This window comes from Oryctolagus cuniculus, chromosome 15, assembly GCF_051225735.1.
Source record: "Oryctolagus cuniculus isolate XC-2025 breed Fujian yellow rabbit chromosome 15, ASM5122573v1, whole genome shotgun sequence".
NCBI classification, from domain to species: domain Eukaryota; kingdom Metazoa; phylum Chordata; class Mammalia; order Lagomorpha; family Leporidae; genus Oryctolagus; species Oryctolagus cuniculus.
Window position 1 is genome coordinate 36,192,278 of NC_142881.1, and position 16,947 is coordinate 36,209,224.

At 43.1% G+C, this 16,947-nt stretch overlaps 1 protein-coding gene and 1 pseudogene across 2 annotated transcripts in view; both read left to right on the top strand.

Moving 5' to 3' along the window:
• The first annotated feature begins 3,167 nt into the window (after positions 1-3,167).
• NOC3L (NOC3 like DNA replication regulator) overlaps positions 3,168-16,947 on the top strand; it is a 55,592-nt gene continuing 41,812 nt past the window's right edge. For both annotated transcript variants that reach the window (XR_016222121.1, XM_002718388.6), the window contains exons 1-8: positions 3,168-3,323; positions 4,294-4,501; positions 9,078-9,210; positions 9,931-10,088; positions 11,357-11,410; positions 12,307-12,437; positions 14,305-14,466; positions 14,652-14,745. Coding sequence is in view for 1 of the 2 variants with exons in the window: in XM_002718388.6 (XP_002718434.1) it covers positions 3,315-3,323; positions 4,294-4,501; positions 9,078-9,210; positions 9,931-10,088; positions 11,357-11,410; positions 12,307-12,437; positions 14,305-14,466; positions 14,652-14,745 (949 nt within the window). In the remaining variant the exon portion in view is untranslated. The remainder of the gene's footprint in view (positions 3,324-4,293; positions 4,502-9,077; positions 9,211-9,930; positions 10,089-11,356; positions 11,411-12,306; positions 12,438-14,304; positions 14,467-14,651; positions 14,746-16,947) is intronic.
• LOC103351378 (casein kinase II subunit alpha' pseudogene) lies at positions 15,703-16,516 on the top strand (annotated as a pseudogene).

Sequence of the window (16,947 nt, forward strand, 5' to 3'; positions counted from 1 at the left end):
GACTCTCTGGAATTCTGCCTTTCAAATAAATAAATCTTTTTAAAAAGTCTTCAGGAAATGGGGCCGGCGCCGCGGCTCACTAGGCTAATCCTCCGCCTTGCGGCGCCGGCACACCGGTTCTAGTCCCGGTCAGGGCGCCGGATTCTGTCCCAGTTGCCCCTCTTCCAGGCCAGCTCTCTGCTGTGGCCAGGGGGTGCAGTGGAGGATGGCCCAAGTACTTGGACCCTGCACCTCATGGGAGACCAGGAGATGCACCTGGCTCCTGGCTTCGGATCAGTGTGATGCGCGGGCCACAGCGTGCTGGCTGCGGCGGCCATTGGAGGGTGAACCAATGCCAAAGGAAGACCTTTCTCTCTGTCTCTCTCTCTGTCCACTCTGCCTGTCAAAAAAAAAAAAAAAAAAAAAAGTCTTCAGGAAATGGAAGCTTTTTCCAATTTCTACAAGGTCTTCTTTGTGTGATTATTTTATGTCCAAGATGATTGACAATAATGACATCCAATTTCAACTTAATTGTCTAATTTCAGACACTGAGAGGTAGGTTGCATCTAACACCAAACAGATACTACAAAGTGTCAAACCTTAAAACAGTCCCTTGTTAGAACTTACATAAGCTGTCTTGAGGGACTGGAACACCAGAACTTTCTTGTGCTGTGTCCACTTAGTGACAGTTTCCAAACCCATTTGTTTAGAGAAAACAGAATTGTAACATGTGAATGTCCAAGAAAGTTCTGGCCTGTTCACAAAGATCCCTGGAATCTTGGGATTGTAGTTGTGGGTCCTTGAATGAAATAGGGAATACTGAAAGAGGTGTAAGCAAAACAAGTTCAGTCTTGAACATGGAGATTTGAACTTGCGTGGGTTCCACATGGATATGTCGAGAGGCAGCTAGCTACAAAACTGAAACTCAGAGGAGAAGCACAGGTTGGACAAAATCTTTTTGCAATAGATGGATTGATGAGATCATGCTGGAAGAGCAAGTAGTACTAGAAGTGAAGTAGAAAAGTGGGCCAAGAGTAGAACCCTGAGTGCCACCACCTACGATGAAGAGGCATGAGGAGGAAGCAACAGAGGTGGAACTCAAGGAAGAGGCTGTTAGCAGAGCCAAAGGAGTCAATATTCTAATGGAAGAAAGGAGAAAAATGTAGCATCAACCTAATGGAGAGGTCCAGTGAGGTTAAAAAAGAAAGAAATGATAGAATTCACCGCTCACTTGGAGAAGTGCTTGGTGACTCTAGTGAGATCAGTGTCAGTGGAATGGTATAGGCAGATCTAGCTGCGTTGGTAACAGGTCTCCAGAAGGGCTCACAGCAATCTCGGGGTACGATCCCTGCAATGCCAGTTTGGGATAGCCCAGTGACCCTTCCTAGCCCAGCTGTTCAGGAATGCTATGAATGACCTAAGACAATGTGGGGCCCAAGCTGGGCTTAGCAGTGGACTGAATGGGAGATAATACAAAGCAGGAGAAAATATGATTAAGAAACCAATAGCATTTAAGAGTCATGGAAACTTCATTTTTCGTTAGTTTTCACACAATAGGCTGCTCAAATTTGAGATGGAAGAGATTAAGCTTGGCAACAAACACTTAAACATGATCCAAAGATTTTAGTTTATTGTAAACTTAGAATGGGCCAAGTGTATGATGCTGTTCCTAAAAAAGCTATGCAGGCTTGGGCTCTGATAAAAGAGGAAGTGGAGACACCGGGAGAGTATTACTTTTTCCTGGAAGTAAGGACAAGCAGGGCAGGAATACAAAACAACAAGCAAAACGAGATGTGGTTGTTAGGAAACAAATTTAAAGCTAGGAGGACTAATGAATCAACAGAAAAGGGCGAAAGGGCAGAAGAAGAAAAAGATAATTAATGATCCAGAGTCTGAAGAGGCTGGGAGGAGTTGGTTTTGAACTGGAGTGGGAATGCCTCATCCCTGGAGAGACTGCAGGGAGGGTGGAAAGGATGGGAGTGACTGAGATATGCTGATATGGCCGGGAAGGAATTCAGGCACTTGAGAAAAGCACAGGCTGATGTTTTCAATTTGGTGAAGTAATACCCCAGTGGGACAGGCTCTGCCATTTCTGCGACAGGGTGTGGAGGACACGGCAAAGGAGGCTGAGAAGGCAGAAAGAGAGGCGCTGGACGAAAGGGAATTCTTGTCTTTGAGATGGGATCTGGAAATTGCTAAGCTTCAGGGCCGCCAGTGTGGTGCAGAGGGTTAAGCCATCACTTGCGGGACCTGCACCGCCTACTGGAGTGCCAGCCAGTTCAAGTCCCTGCTGCTCCACTTCCGATCCAGCTCCCCGCCAATGTGCCTGGGAAGGCAGTAGATGGCGGCCCAAATGCCTGGGCTCCGGCTACCCGTGTGGGAGACCAGGACAGAGTTCCCGGCTTCTGGCTTCTGCTTGCTCCGGATCTCGCTGTTGTGGCCATTTGAGGAATACACCAGTGGATGGAAGATCTCCCTGTCGTCACTCTGCTTTTTAAATAAATAAATAAACCAAAAGTCTTTGCGCGACAAGCATTTTGAAAAAACATGCTTGCAATGAATAAATCTTCCTGCTAAAATTAACGACGTTGGCAGAATTGACAAGCACATAGAAGAATTCATCCAGAGTCAACAGTGAAATGAGGAGCAGATGAAGCTCGCTGATAGAGCTCTTCATCAGACAATGGCTAAAATCAAAGCAAAATGATTTCGAAGTAGAACATCAAGAACCACAGGCTTTTGAGTGGCAGAAGGCGGTGAGAAGTCATTTGTCACTCCACGAACACGCCCAGAGCGTCCGTGGAGGGGTGGGCGAAACAACGCAAGGAGTAAGCTTCTCCCTGTCGTCAGGTTTCACGGAGGAGAAATTACCAAAATCGAGAACAGCAGCTAGGAGGGTGAGGACAGGCACAAACCGCCGGAAAGTGATTGTAAAAACAAGTCCTATTTTCCTCGGCTTTAAGAGACCTTGGACAAAAGTCCAAGACTCAACCCCATAAAGTGCCCGCCGTCCGCCGGACTCCGGCCTCGACCCCGCCCCCACCCACCCCTTGTTGGCCCCGGCCCGGGCTCCGGCCCCACCCCTTTTTGGCTCCGGCCCCTCTCCGGTACAGCGCGTGTCCGTGCGCGCGCACGCTGGCGGCGTGCCGCTAGCCCGTCACCGCCAGAGGGCGCGCGCCCAAGCCAGCCTGCGGAAGTCCCGCCCCCCGTTTCCGGCGGCGGAGGACTGGGAGGGCGTGTAGCCAGTTTCCGGCTCGCGCAAAAGCGGTGTGGTTTTCGCACGTGTGGCGCTGCTGGGCTGCTCGTGGATTTTCCGGGACTCTTAAGGCCTAAGGATGAAGGCGGTAAGTGTCCTCGGCGGCCCGGGGCCTGCGACTGGAAGGTTCTGGGCCTCGCTTAGGTTCTCGGCCGGTTTTCAGCCTTGTGTTGGGGGTCGCGGTGCCTGGAGCGCGCGGATGCTGAGCGGTCCGCTTCCCGGTGCTTAGACCCGGCTTCCTTAGTCTTCCTCGGTGGTTCCAGGGACGCTGCGGTGGGACGAGCGCAGGTGGTCTGACCTGGAAGGGCTCCTAAGAGCGGCCTTTTGGACTCTGGTGCTGCAGATAAGAAGCGAGGTCCTGCCCTCTGAGTTTGAGTCCTGGGATCCGGGACGCGCTCGTCCGGGGAAAGGGACTCGCTTTGGTTCTCACAGAAAATTAGAGCTAGTTCTGAGATTTGGGTTTCCGGATGAATTTCCGAATGTGGGGTCGCCAGAGAAAGAGTGAGAGGGGCGGAGACCGACGCCCCGAATTCGGCTTCCCCTCCTTCGTTGAGGAGTCCTTGGCAAGTTGCACAGCTTCGCTGAGCTTTGGCTGCTGCGTCGGTAATGAGAGGACAGCAGCAGTCACTATTTCCCTAGGCCCTTTGAGCTGCCTCTTTGGAGGTTTTAAATGGTGAAACAGCATAGAAACGTCAGCTGTGAACGGCCGGTGTTCTGCCCTGAACTCTTAACCCACAGATGGTGGTGAACTAGCTCCGAGCGATCGTCTTCCAGTAGGTCAGCGCTTCTTAATCTTTTTTGGATCTTAGACCCGTTTGGTTAGTTGTGGATTCTAGTCACCGGAAGACCCGTGGTTGAATGGCTGATGCCCTGTTGCTGTTATGTGCAATTAATGCCATAGTCTGGTTTTAGCTATTATATTCAAGATTGATGACGGTGGGACATTCAGACTGTGGAATTGATTTGATGGCATTTAAAATAAGTTGTTTTTCTCCTTAACCTGCTTTTAAAAAAAAATAATTACAGTTGACATTGCCCCTCTTGCAATTCTTTTCTAGAGAAGAAATAAAAAACAGGTCCCAAGCTTTCGCAAGTTGATAAAAACTAGTAAAGTTAAACTTGAAAATAAGCTAAAAAATAAGCAGTTTAAACAACAAAGCACGCTCAAGAAGTACCGTAAAGAACAAAGGAAGCTAAGGCAAGCTGTAAAAGATGCTGTGTCCAAGAAACCTGTCCCATTGGAGGACCCAAAGAAGAAACGAACAGGTAATGGTGGAGACGTTCACGGGCTTTAGTTTCCATGGGTTATTCTGAAAAGTTCTTCATGGAAACAACTTGGCTTTCTAGTAATTGCTCTTGTTTTTAGATCTTCCTAAGAGTAGGTGAGTGTAGTAGTCCTGTGTGCTTTATCACAGTCAGTGTGAGAAAACATTTCGGTATTGTACTCACTGTGCAAAGCACAACTAGCTGAAGATGAAATAAAAGGAGAAAGAAACTCATAGTAGCCATGAAAATAAAGGTTGCACATCATGCCAGTACTGTCACTTGCCCATTCACTGGAAGTTTGTTGAGGATAGACCGCTGCTTGTCTCTGGTTCATTATTCACACCATTATCAAGGGATACTTGATTTACTCATCTGTGGCTTAGAAACTTGGCATAAAATCAAGCTATAAATTGTCAGATTTATTTAATAAAACTACTCATGATCTCCAAATAAGGATCGTAGTTATTTGAGTCAGGCTGGTTTTACATCTTACTGGTGCTTTTAGCATATTTAGTGTGTGTCTGTGTATATATATGCACACACATTTAAGTTTTTATTTTCATGTTTTCCAAGGCAAAGAGACAGTCTTCCATCTGATGATTTGTTCCTGAAATGTCCACAATAGCCAGGATTAGGCCAGGCTGAAGGGAGGAGCCCAGAACTCAGTCTGAGTCTCCCCATGAGGGTGCAGGGACCCAAGTTCTTCAGCCGTCATCTGTTTCCTGGGGTATGTGTTAGCAGGAAGCTGGAAATGAAAGCAGAACGAGAACTCAAACTAGGCACTTGGATATGGGATGCAAGTGTCCCAAGTGACAACCATTGTGCCAAACACCTGATAAATATATTTTAAAAGGTGTGTGTATGTGTATATATATAAAATGATTTTATTTATTTGGGAGGTAGAGTTAGAGATCTTTCATCTGCTGATTCACTCCCCAAATGGCCTCAATGGCTGGGGCTGGGCAAGGCTGAAGCTAGGAGCCAGAAGCTTCATCTGGGTCTTCCACATGTGTACAGGGGCCTAAGCAGTTGGGCCATCTCCTTTTGTTTTCCCAGTGCATTATCAGGCAGTTAAATTGGAATTGGAGCAGCCAGTACTCAAATTGGCATCGCAGGCAGTGGCTTAACAATGCTGGCCCCAAAAGATATTTTTTTGGTGGTAGAAGGGAGTTTATTTTGCGATCTGTAGAGTGAGGAGTCAGCTGTCACTCAATTCCTGAACTCTTAATTTAAATTTTTATTTGATAGGCAGAGAAATGGAAAGAGAAAGGAAGCTACCATTGACTGGTTCATTTCCCGAATATCCACAACAATTGAGATTGGGCACAGGCTAAAGCTGGGAACTGGGAACTCAGTTTAAGACTCCCATGTGAGTGTCAGGAACCTGATTACTTGGGCCTTCACTACTGCCTCCCAGGGTCCTCATTATCAGAAATATTAGTCAGAGCTGAGTATTAAACCAAAGGACTTGGATATGGAACATGGGTTTCTTCTTTTCTTAAAAGATGTATTTATTTATTTGAAAGGCAGAATGACTGAGAAGGAGAAACACACAGAGAGAGATAGCTATCTTCCATCTGCTGGTTCATTCCCTAAATGTCTGTGACAGCTGGACCAAGAACTCCATCCTGTGTAGGTAGCAGGGCCTCTAATACTTGAGTTGTCATCTGCTGCTTCCCAGGTCCCTTAGCAGGGAGCTGGATTTAAAGTGGGATAGTTGAGACTTGAACCAGGTACTCTGATATGGCATGTGGGCATCTCAGGCTGCAGCTTAAGCAGCTGCACCACAATACCTACCCCATGACATGGACTTTTTCATTGTTGTTGGTAAGTGCTAGACTTAATGCCTACCTCTTAGGGTATTCATATTAGACTGTATATAATTATTTAATAGCTATTAAGTCTTCCCATGGCTGTGTCATTCTTTTATTTATTTTTATATATATATGTATATATATGTGTGTGTGTATATATATATATATATATATATATATATTTGACAAGTAGAGCTACAGACAGAGAGAGAGAAAAGTTTTCCTTCTGTTGGTTCACTCCCCAAATGGCTGCTAAGGCCAGCGCTGCGCCGATCCGAAGCCAGGAGCCAGGAGCTTCTTCCTGGTCTCCCATGCGGGTGAAGGGGCCCAAGCACTTGGGCCATCTTCCACTGCCCTCCGGGCTATAGCAGAGAGCTGGACTGGAAGAAGAGCAACCGGGACTAGAACCCAGTGCCCATGTGCGATGCTGGCGCCGCAGGCGGGGGATTAACCAAGTGAGCCATGGTGCTCTCCCAGCTGTGTCATTCTTAATCCTGGCATGTAGTTTGATCCATTGGCAACATATTATTGTGATGTATAAAAGAATGCTGGGGTTGGGGTTAGCTTTGTGGCTTAGTGGGTAAAACTGCTGCCTGCAGTGCCAGCATCCTACAGAGCTCCAGTTCGTGTCCCAGCTGCTCCACTTCTAACCTAACTCCCTGCTGGTGGCCTGGAGAAAGTAGCAGAAGATGGCTCAAGTGCCTGGGCCCCTGCTACCCACCTGGGAGACCTGGTCCAGTGCTGGCCGCTGTGACCATTCATCTAGAGAGTGAACCTGAAGATGGACGATATCTGTTTGTCTCTCCCTCTCTTTAACTCTCTTTCAAATAAATAAATAAATCTTAAAAAAAAAAAAAAGAGATTATTAAGCTGGAAGTCAGGAGACCTCAGCTTTTCTCTTGATTTTATTACTGGCAGTGTGGCCCTGGTTGGTTACTTAGTCTGCAAGCATTTCATCTGTAAAAAAATGAAATGATTGAGTTGGATACTTTTAAATGATTTTATTCATCTGAAGTTTTAATAAATTTAAAAAGCATGATATGTTAATAGTTATGTAATAAAAATGAAAGCAAATGCTTTATTCTTATAGTTCAGTATGTAAATGAAGTTTATCAGACAGTTGGATATAAAGTGTAAATTTCCAAGCTGGTGTTTGATGCAGTGGTTAAGGCACTTCATGGAATGCATGCATCCCATTATTAGGTTGCCTGGTTTGAGTCCTGGATACTCTGCTTCTGAGCCAATTTCTTGCTAATGTGCACTCTGGGAGGCAGCAGATTTTCACTCAAATACTTGGATCCTTGCCACCTATATGGGGGACTGGGATTGAGTTCTGTACTCCTGGCACTTTCCTCTGATTCAGTAATTCTGCTAGAAATTCATCCTGTGACTGTTTGAAACAGTTTGTGAAGACTCATATACCCCAAGCCTATTCATACCCAGCAGAAGTTGCAAGTTCATTGCAACATTGTTAATGGCAAAAACACAAAAACTCAGAAATGATTAAAATGTCCATCAACAGAGAATTGTCAATAAATTTTATAAATGTGTAGTATACCTATGATATGATATACCCAGCTGTTAAAGCTGGGGTAGATCAATTTCCCATCTATATAATCTCTGATCTATGCAGCAGATTTAAAGGATCTGGTTGTCAACACTTCGTGCTTTTAGGATCTTCAAATTTTTTTTAGCAGCAGCATATTTTTAACTCATAGGGAAATTCATTTAACCAGTAATAGGATGACTTTTTAATTTTGGTAAGATATTGACATGTTGCCACATGGAAAATGACCATCTTAAAAATGCCAATATGAAGAAGTCATAGATTGGAGAGGTTGAAGATGCAGGATAGAGAAAGCATAAATGATTAAAGGCAAGAGTTTGGGGGATCTAGAGCGCAGGAAGAGAGACATGCTGCAATGTTATAAGAGGGGCTGGTGCTGTGCGGGCATCCTATATGGGCTTGGGTTTGAGTCTCAGCTGCTGCAGTTCCCATCCAGCTCTGCTTTGGCCTGGGAAAGCAGAAGATGGCCCAAGCATTTGGGCCCCTGCACCCATGTGGAAGACCTGGAAGAAGCTCCTAGCTTCGGATTGGCCCAGCTCTAGCCATTGCAGCCATCTGGGGAATGAACCAGCATATGGAAGACTCTGACTCTCTATGTAACTCTGCCTTTCAAATAAGTAAATCTTTAAAGAAAAAGAAAAGAAGAGGGGGGAAGAAAAAGATGGTTTTAAATGCTGTTGCACTTGGTATGGACTTTGAAGGAGTTTCTAATGTATGGGCTGTCTTCTCAGTAAAGTAGGAAGCTAGGTCCTCTGATGATTATGAAATGAGGTAGGTGATGGTATTAGTAGAGAGGGAAAAGATTGACACTAGGATTTAGGATGTGGCCTTTGAAAAGATTGGCTAAAGTAGGATGGAAGTGAAAATCACTGGAGATGAGAAAGAGCTACGAGGCTGAGTCATTGGTTCTCAAATGACCTGAAAGGCATTTGATAATGTGTGGAGTCATTCAATTTTTTCACTGGTACAGTGACCTGGGAATGCTCTTGATATTTAGATTTAACGACATGCTAGCATTTTGCATAGCTTAGGACACTCAAATAAGAAAATTGTCGTGCCTAACATGTCAATAGTGCTTCCTTCTGGAAATACTAGGCTATGGTATTAGAAAAACATAAGCTTTTCCTATCTATTGTAAACACAAAAATTTAGAGTTCTTTAATACTTGGTGTGTTTTTCTTTTTTTGTGAAACAGCTAAAAGGATTGAGATGGAAGAGGAGGAAGAAGAGGAAGCCCTTCCCTTAGATATGATGGATGAAGATGATTTACAGTTAATGAAAGATTTAGGACAAAAAGCATCTTTTCTAACAAGAGATCTTTCCTCTAGGTAATACTTCATTTGGATTACAATCGTGATATCCCTTCAGTGGTGGAAACTTGACTGTAAATTTTACTTTGGTAGGCAGTTCAAGATGTTTACCTCTGAACACAGTGTTTACAAAGTGTAAACTCTTACTCCTAAGTAAAGGAAGAGCGTGAATAGACAAGCTTATTTGATTTGGTGTACATGTCTTTTTATCTAAATAGTGAGGTAGAGTAAATGAAGGAAGAATGTTGTTCTGTTGCAGGCATTGGCACAGTACTCAAGTTCTTCATGGCCATGATCTCACATAGTTTTCCCGGTTAGGTATTACTCTCAAATCCAGAGAGGAAACTGATCTTCTCCCTTATCACAAGTAACAGCTCTGGAATTTAAACTTAGATCTTTTTAATTCTGAAATCCTTAGCAATACTATGAAGAATTTTTGAAAAGTGTAAGAGCGTGGTGTCATCCTTGGATCTGAGGAATGTTCCTCAAAAAGAATCTACTATAACTTCCATCTTTATTTTGCATCTAAAGGGAAAGGTAGATACAGCTCTCATTTGAGTCTTGGGGTAGGCTGTTCATTTGAGTGGCTGCTATGTGCTAGGCATTGGTCTAAGGTATATATCTATACACCTGTTGAAGATTCAGCTTGTCGCTTACTTTTCTTTATTTTTAAAATGATAGATCTCTAGATACCATCTAAATGTCTTAAATCTGAAAATTGTTTTTTTTTTCCTGCAGTGAGCCTATTCATGCCAAGAAACGAAAGCATGAACACATTATAGATAAATATGAAAAAATACCAAGAACTTTGCAAACTGCACCAGAGAAGGAACTGATTCATTTGCTTCCTATCAAAGATAAAAGTGGTATAATTCCACAGACCAGGGAGAAGCCAGGTAAATCTAATCAGCTGGTATATTTAGCTTTTCTCTATATCCTCATGGGTTTTTTTTCATTCAGAATTTAGTTTTTTTTTATTTTTTTATTTTTGACAGGCAGAGTGGACAGTAAGAGAGAGAGAGACAGAGAGAAAGGTCTTCCTTTGCCGTTGGTTCACCCTCCAATGGCCGCCGCGGCCGGTGCACCGCGCTGATCCGATGGCAGGAGCCAGATGCTTCTCCTGGTCTCCCATGGGGTGCAGGGCCCAAGGACTTGGGCCATCCTCCACTGCACTCCCGGGCCACAGCAGAGAGCTGGCCTGGAAGAGGGGCAACTGGGACAGAATCCGGTGCCCCGACCGGGACTAGAACCCGGTGTGCCGGCGCCGTAAGGTGGAGGATTAGCCTACTGAGCCACGGCGCCGGCCCAGAATTTAGTTTTAGAGTGGGAGTTTGGCATAGCTGTTAGGCTGCCACTTGGGATTCCTACTTGTTATATTTTGAGTCCTGGCTTCACTCTCCATTGTGTCTTCCTGATGATGTGATCCTTGAGAGGGACAGGGGTTAGTTAAATACCTGAGTCCCTTCCACCCTTGTGGGACACCTGGATTTTGTTTGGGGCTTCTGGCTGTAGCCTGACTCAGCCCTGACCTGGCTATTTGGGGAGTGAACAGTAGATGACAGTCCTGCTGTCTACCTCTCCCTCTTTCAGATAAATACACTTTTAAAATAATAATAATCTTATTTTGACTTTTATTCATATCTCCAAAGTAGGGGAAGGTGCAGTTAGTCATAGAGCAAGCTTGATGATTTTGGTTAAAAATATGAGAGGACTTCAAAAAGTTAGTGGAAAATGGGATTAAAAGACACTTCAAAAAAATTGTTTTGCACTAAAACTTAATTTCATTTTGAATTAACCCTTGTACAGCTGATTGTCTCAGTTGACCATTGTGTTGTGATTATAATTGAAGCTACAGGGTTCAGGTGTTTCTGTCTTCAGTCTCTTCACCAAATCCTGTTGTTTCTAATTATTCTTGATTAGCTTCCTTTGTGTTTAAATGTTTCTTTATGAAGTAAGATACAGGCAAAAGTCAGAGATGTGATGTTAACAGGATATTTTGGGTAGTGCACCCTGTAAGACTACCAGGCAAGAAACAAATACTTTCATTGTTCAGAAACTTCCCTTGTGCTCCTCTCAACCACTAATTGCTTCTTCCCCTAATTACTATCCCGAGTTTTACAGCAATCATTTGTTATCACACTTTTAATGCACATTTTTCATACAGTTATTGACAGTAATAAAGAAGAAGAGGACCAAGAAGAGATGGATATTGAGGAAGGTAATGGGATATATATTTAGATTTATCAAATTATTCATTAAGAATAATATTTTGCATAGTTGCAAATGTAAGTTAACTTTAAAATCTGGAATGTAAATTATGGAGTACTGCTCATTGCAAGATCATTTTGAACATTTAAAGTTCTTAAATTATGGAATTGATTTTTTTATTATGGAAAAATTTTAATGTGGTTTCATTTGTAATGAGAATGGACACAGTCTTCTTAATTGTTACTGTTCTTGATTCCTCTTAATTCCAAGAGAAGGACCTGCCTGCATAAAACTATTAACCTTTTAGCTTTTAGTTAGAAAAATGATTTAGTGATAAGAAGCCATTTTCGTTTGCTCTGAAGAGCAGTTAGACAAATTCTTTATATACTTGCATGTCTGTTTTAGATAAATGAATTGGGTTCCTGAAAGCTAGAGTGGTTTTAACTAATGAGAGTTAAATTGAAAAAACATTTTATTGTTGGAAATTTGTAAAACAACAAGTTTGTTTAATTTTACTTTTAATTTAGTAGACCTCATTAATGATGTAAATGAGATTGCAAATGAGCTATTTGTTTTCAGCCATCCACTATAAGCTATTGTAGAATAGCTTACTCTAATGAAACTAAAATTACCTTTCTCTAAATTAGTGTGAATTGTTGTGGATTTGATAGCATAGGTGTGAAATTGAGACAGATCTAGAGATAGTTAGTTGAGTTACTTTCTCTTTGTCTCATTTTCCTTGTGTTCAAAATGGGTTTAATGATAGTGCCTGTCTTACATGATTGTTGAGAGTATTATATGTAGTGATAAAAAAATTTAGGCATCATTACTGTAAGAAAATAATTTTATTAAAGGCTTTGATGCTCTTACTTAAATATTTAAGAGGGAAAATTTCTTCTGTTTCAGAGGTCATTGAAAATCCTGTTCGAGAGCTGACTATAGAAGAACATTTGGTTGAAAGAAAGAAGAAACTACAGGAGAAGAAAATGCACATTGCGGCGTTGGCCTCTGCCATTGTATCAGATCCAGAAAGTAACGTAGGTAGTATTAATTGTTTCAGGCTCTTCAGATTAGATATGGTATAGATGGCTAACATTTTCTTGTTACTCATAAGAATGCACAAAACGTATTAACAAAATGTAGTAGCTTAGTTAGCACACAGAATCTTAGCTTAATCTTGTGTCTGAACTTAATTCCTTCTGTGAGCTTAGATAAGTCACACTGAGTCTTATTTTCCTGTTCTCCAGTTGAAGACATGGGACTTACTATTGTAACTCTCAAAGTAGTTTATACAAATTGGTTGCTTTAGGAAGAAACTGCTTGTGAATTTGCTTGACTGATTCATAGTTTTTGCAAATCATGGAGTATTTTATTGAGTAATTTTAGAAGCTGTATGAGCAGAAATCTGTAACCAATTAGTTTTTAATAAGGAACATGCTACATGGAAGTCAGTGAAATTCAGAAAAAATTTTAAGCGGGAAATAATTTAGGAGAAATGCAACCACAGTTGTGATGAATTATTATTGGGCCATATGTATCCTGGTGAAAATAATCATAGCATATGAACTCAAGAATCCTGAGCTTCAATCTTGATCCTGATTGGTGGTATGTGTGCAAATTTCAATAAATTGTTTTACCCAAGACACATTTTCTTCATTTCTAAAGAGAGAATGAGATCTGTTTCAAAAATTTTGTTGTGTGAGGATTAAATGATAACATGCATGTGGAGTCATATAAAATGATACAATTTTATTTCTGTTTTTAAAGATTTATTTATTTAAAAGACAGAGGGAATGAGAGACAGAAAGCTTCCATCTGCTGGTTCACTCCCCAAAAGGCCAGAGCTGGGCCAGTCCAAAGCCAGGAGTTTCTTTGGGTCTCCCATGTGGGTACAGGGGCCCAGGGGGCCCAGCCTGGCCTAGCCTTGGCGTTTGTGGCCATTTAGGAAGTGAATTAGTGGGTGGAAGATCTTTCTCCTCTCCCTCTCTATAGCTCTGTCTTTAAAGTAAATGTAAAAAACAAAATCTATGTATTTCTTTTTATTATTTTTTAAATTCATTTATTTGAAAGTCAGACTTACACAGAGAGAAGGAGATGTAGAGAGAAAGGTGTCTTTCATCTACTACTAGTTCACTTCCCAGCTGGCCGCAATGGCTGGAGCTGCACCGATCCAAAGCCAGGAGCCAGGAGCCTGTTTCAGGTCTCCCACATGGGTGCAGGGGCCCAAGGACTTGGGCCATCTTCCTCTGCTTTCCCAGGCCAGTGCGGAAAGCCAGATCGGAAGTGGAACAGCCGGGACTCTAATGGGTGTCCACATGGGATGCCAGTACTGCAGGTGGTGGCTTTACACGCTATGCCACAGCACCAGCCCCAGTCTGTATATTTCTACATACAAAAAATATGATTACCTAGGGCCAGCGTTATTGCTCAGTGGGTTAAGCTGCCACCTACAGTGCTGGGATCCTACATCTCTACTTCCAGTCCAGCTCACTGCTAATGTGTCCGGGAAAGCAGTGGAAGATAGCTCTAGTGCTTGGGTCTTTGCTACCCACCTGGGAGACCTGGATAGAGTTTTAGGCTTCTGGCGTCTGCCTGGTTCAGCCCTGACTATTATGGCCCTTTGGGGAGTATACCAGCAGATGGAAGATCTCTTTCTCTATATAATTCTCTCCTCCCTGCCCCTGTCACTCTGCTTGTCAAATAAATAAAAAGAAATCTTTAAAAAATATATGATTACCTTGTAACTTCAGTGATACATCGTTTGGTAAAGTAAGCAGTATGACTTAACGAGTCACTGGATCATTGCGTGAATTCTTCTTGTTGAGCCAGATATGGAGCTCTTGTTTTTTGTTCATGATTGTTTTGCCATGCTTTCACTAGCCTTTTATGTTGTTTCTTTAACAGATTAAGAAACTTAAAGAATTACGTTCCATGCTGATGGAACAGGATCCTGATGTGGCTGTTACTGTTCGAAAGCTGGTGATAGTTTCTCTGATGGAGTTATTTAAAGACATTACTCCTTCCTATAAAATCCGGCCCCTAACTGAAGCAGAAAAATCTTCCAAGGTACTCCTGGATAATAATTACTGTATAAGAAAATGAACATTTTAAAACCTTGGGAAGAGAAATATTAGATTTTTCTTGTTTTATTTTCTTTGTACATTATGAGACATATACTAGACACTCAAATTTTGTGCTTATTTTTAGATTTTCATATTTTTAAAAATGATTGACCATTTTTTTCTTTTCAGATCCGCAAAGAAACCCAGAAGTTAAGAGAATTTGAAGAAGGCCTGGTTAGCCAGTACAAATTTTATTTGGAAAATCTGGAGCAAATTATTAAAGGTATATTAAACATTTTTTATTTTTAAGATTTCTTTTATTTATTTGAAAAACAGAGTTACAGAGAGAGGTGGAGGCAGAGAGAGAGGTCTTCATCTGCTGGTTCACTCCCCAGTTGGCCACAATAGCTGGAACTGCGCTGATCAGGAGCCAGGAGCTTCTTCCTGGTCTTCCATGTGCGCGCAGGGTCCCAAGGACTTGGGCCATCTTCTTTTTTTTTAAAAAAAGATTTATTTATTTGATAGAGTTACACAGAGAGATGAGAGGCAGAGAGAGAGAGAGAGAGGTTTACCATCTGATGGTTCACTATTCAACTGGCCGCAACGGTCGGAACTGCACTGGTCAGAGCCAGGAGCTTCTTCCAGGTCTCCCACATGGGTGCAGGGGCGCAAGGACTTGGGCCATCTTCTACTGCTTTCCCAGGCCCTAGCAGAGAGCTGGATTGGAAGTGGAGCAGCCAGGACTCAACCAGCGCCCATATGGGATGCTGGCGCTTCAGGCCAGGGCGTTAACCCACTGCGCCACAGCACCGGAACTTGGGCCATTTTCTGCTGCTTTACCAGGCCACAGCAGAGAACTGGATCAGAAGAGGAGCAGCCGGGACTACAATCGGTGTGCATATGTCTTGCCTGCGCTTTAGGCCCGGGCTTTATCCCACTGCGTCACAGCGCCAGCCCCAAGCATATCTTCAAAGTATGTAACATGTAAATTAACAAGAGGCACTGTGTACTCTGTTCCCATGTAGAACCTCTTTCCTCAGTAAGTTGTATTATGATAATTTACTGTAAAACTTGTTCTCAGTTCTTTTTTTGTATGTGTTTGCAAATTGTTGAAATCTTTACTTAGCATAGAGTTGGTTTTCTGTGTTAAAAGTTAATTGAAAATGAATCTTCCTGTTCGGTGCCGCTGCCGCCTGGGGGCTGTGAGCGCAGAGGAGGCCAAGGCAGAGCGTGAGTGCAGCCCACCCTGCCAGCCGCTCTAGGGGCTGTCTTGCCCTATGCCCTTGCTCTCTTCCTCCTCCTCCTCTGGTGGCCCTCAGCTGTCACTGCCCCGCTCTGTGCCTGGTGGTGCCCCTCCCCCCGCCCATGCCTAGCCCAGCAGACCGTGAGCAGCAAGGCTCAGGTCTATGCCAAAGTGAACAACCTGAGGAGCTATGAGTACTGGGACTACGAGGCTCGCATCCAAGCTGGGATAATCAAGGTGATTACCAACTGGTTCAAAAACTTGGTCAGGGAAAGTATATCGAAGTATTTGAGGCTATTAATAACATCACCAACAGTGAGAGAGTAGTTGTAAAAATTCTGAAGCCAGTGAAGATAAAGAAGATAAAATGAGAGTTAAGATTCTGGAGAACCTTCATGGTGGAACAAATATCATTAAGTTGATTGACACTGTAAAGGATCCTGTGTCAAAGGTACCAACTTTGATTTTTGAATATATCAACAATACAGATTTTAAGCCACTCTACCAGATCCCTACAGACTTTGATACCAGGTTTTATACGTATGAACTACTTAACGCTCTGGATTACTGCTACAGCAAGGGAAACATGTCCAGGGATGTGAAACCTCACAGTGTCAAGAAAAAGCTACGACTGGTAGACTGGGGCCTGGCAGAGTTCTGTCGTCCTGCTCAAGAGTGTAATATTTGTGTAGCCTCGAGGTATTTCAAGGGATCAGAGCTCCTTGTGGACTGACATACAGTTATAGCCTGGACATGAGGAGTTTGGGCTGCATGCTGGTAAGCATGATCTTCTGAAAGGAGCCTTTCTTCCATGGGCAGGACAGCTGTGACCAGCTTGTTTGGATTGCTGAAGTTCTGGGTCTGGGTGAAGAAGTATAGACTTAGATCCACACTTCAGTGATACTCTGGGAGAACATTCGCAGAAACACTGGGAGAACTTTATCCATGATGAAAACAGACACTTTTTCAGCCCAGAGGCCCTAGATCTTCTGGACAAACTCCTGCGACAAGACCATCAACAACTGACCACTAAATAGGCCATGGAGCACGCGTACTTCTACTCTGTGGTGAAGGAGCAGTCCCAGCCTTGTGCAGATAATACTGTGCTCTCCAGTGGTCTCATGGCAGGACGATGAAGATGGGAAAGCAATGGGTAATTTTGTATTGATGCTTGCCAATAAAATCAACCAACCAAACACAAATCTTGAAAGAACTACAGTGTGATAAAAAGAAATTCCAATC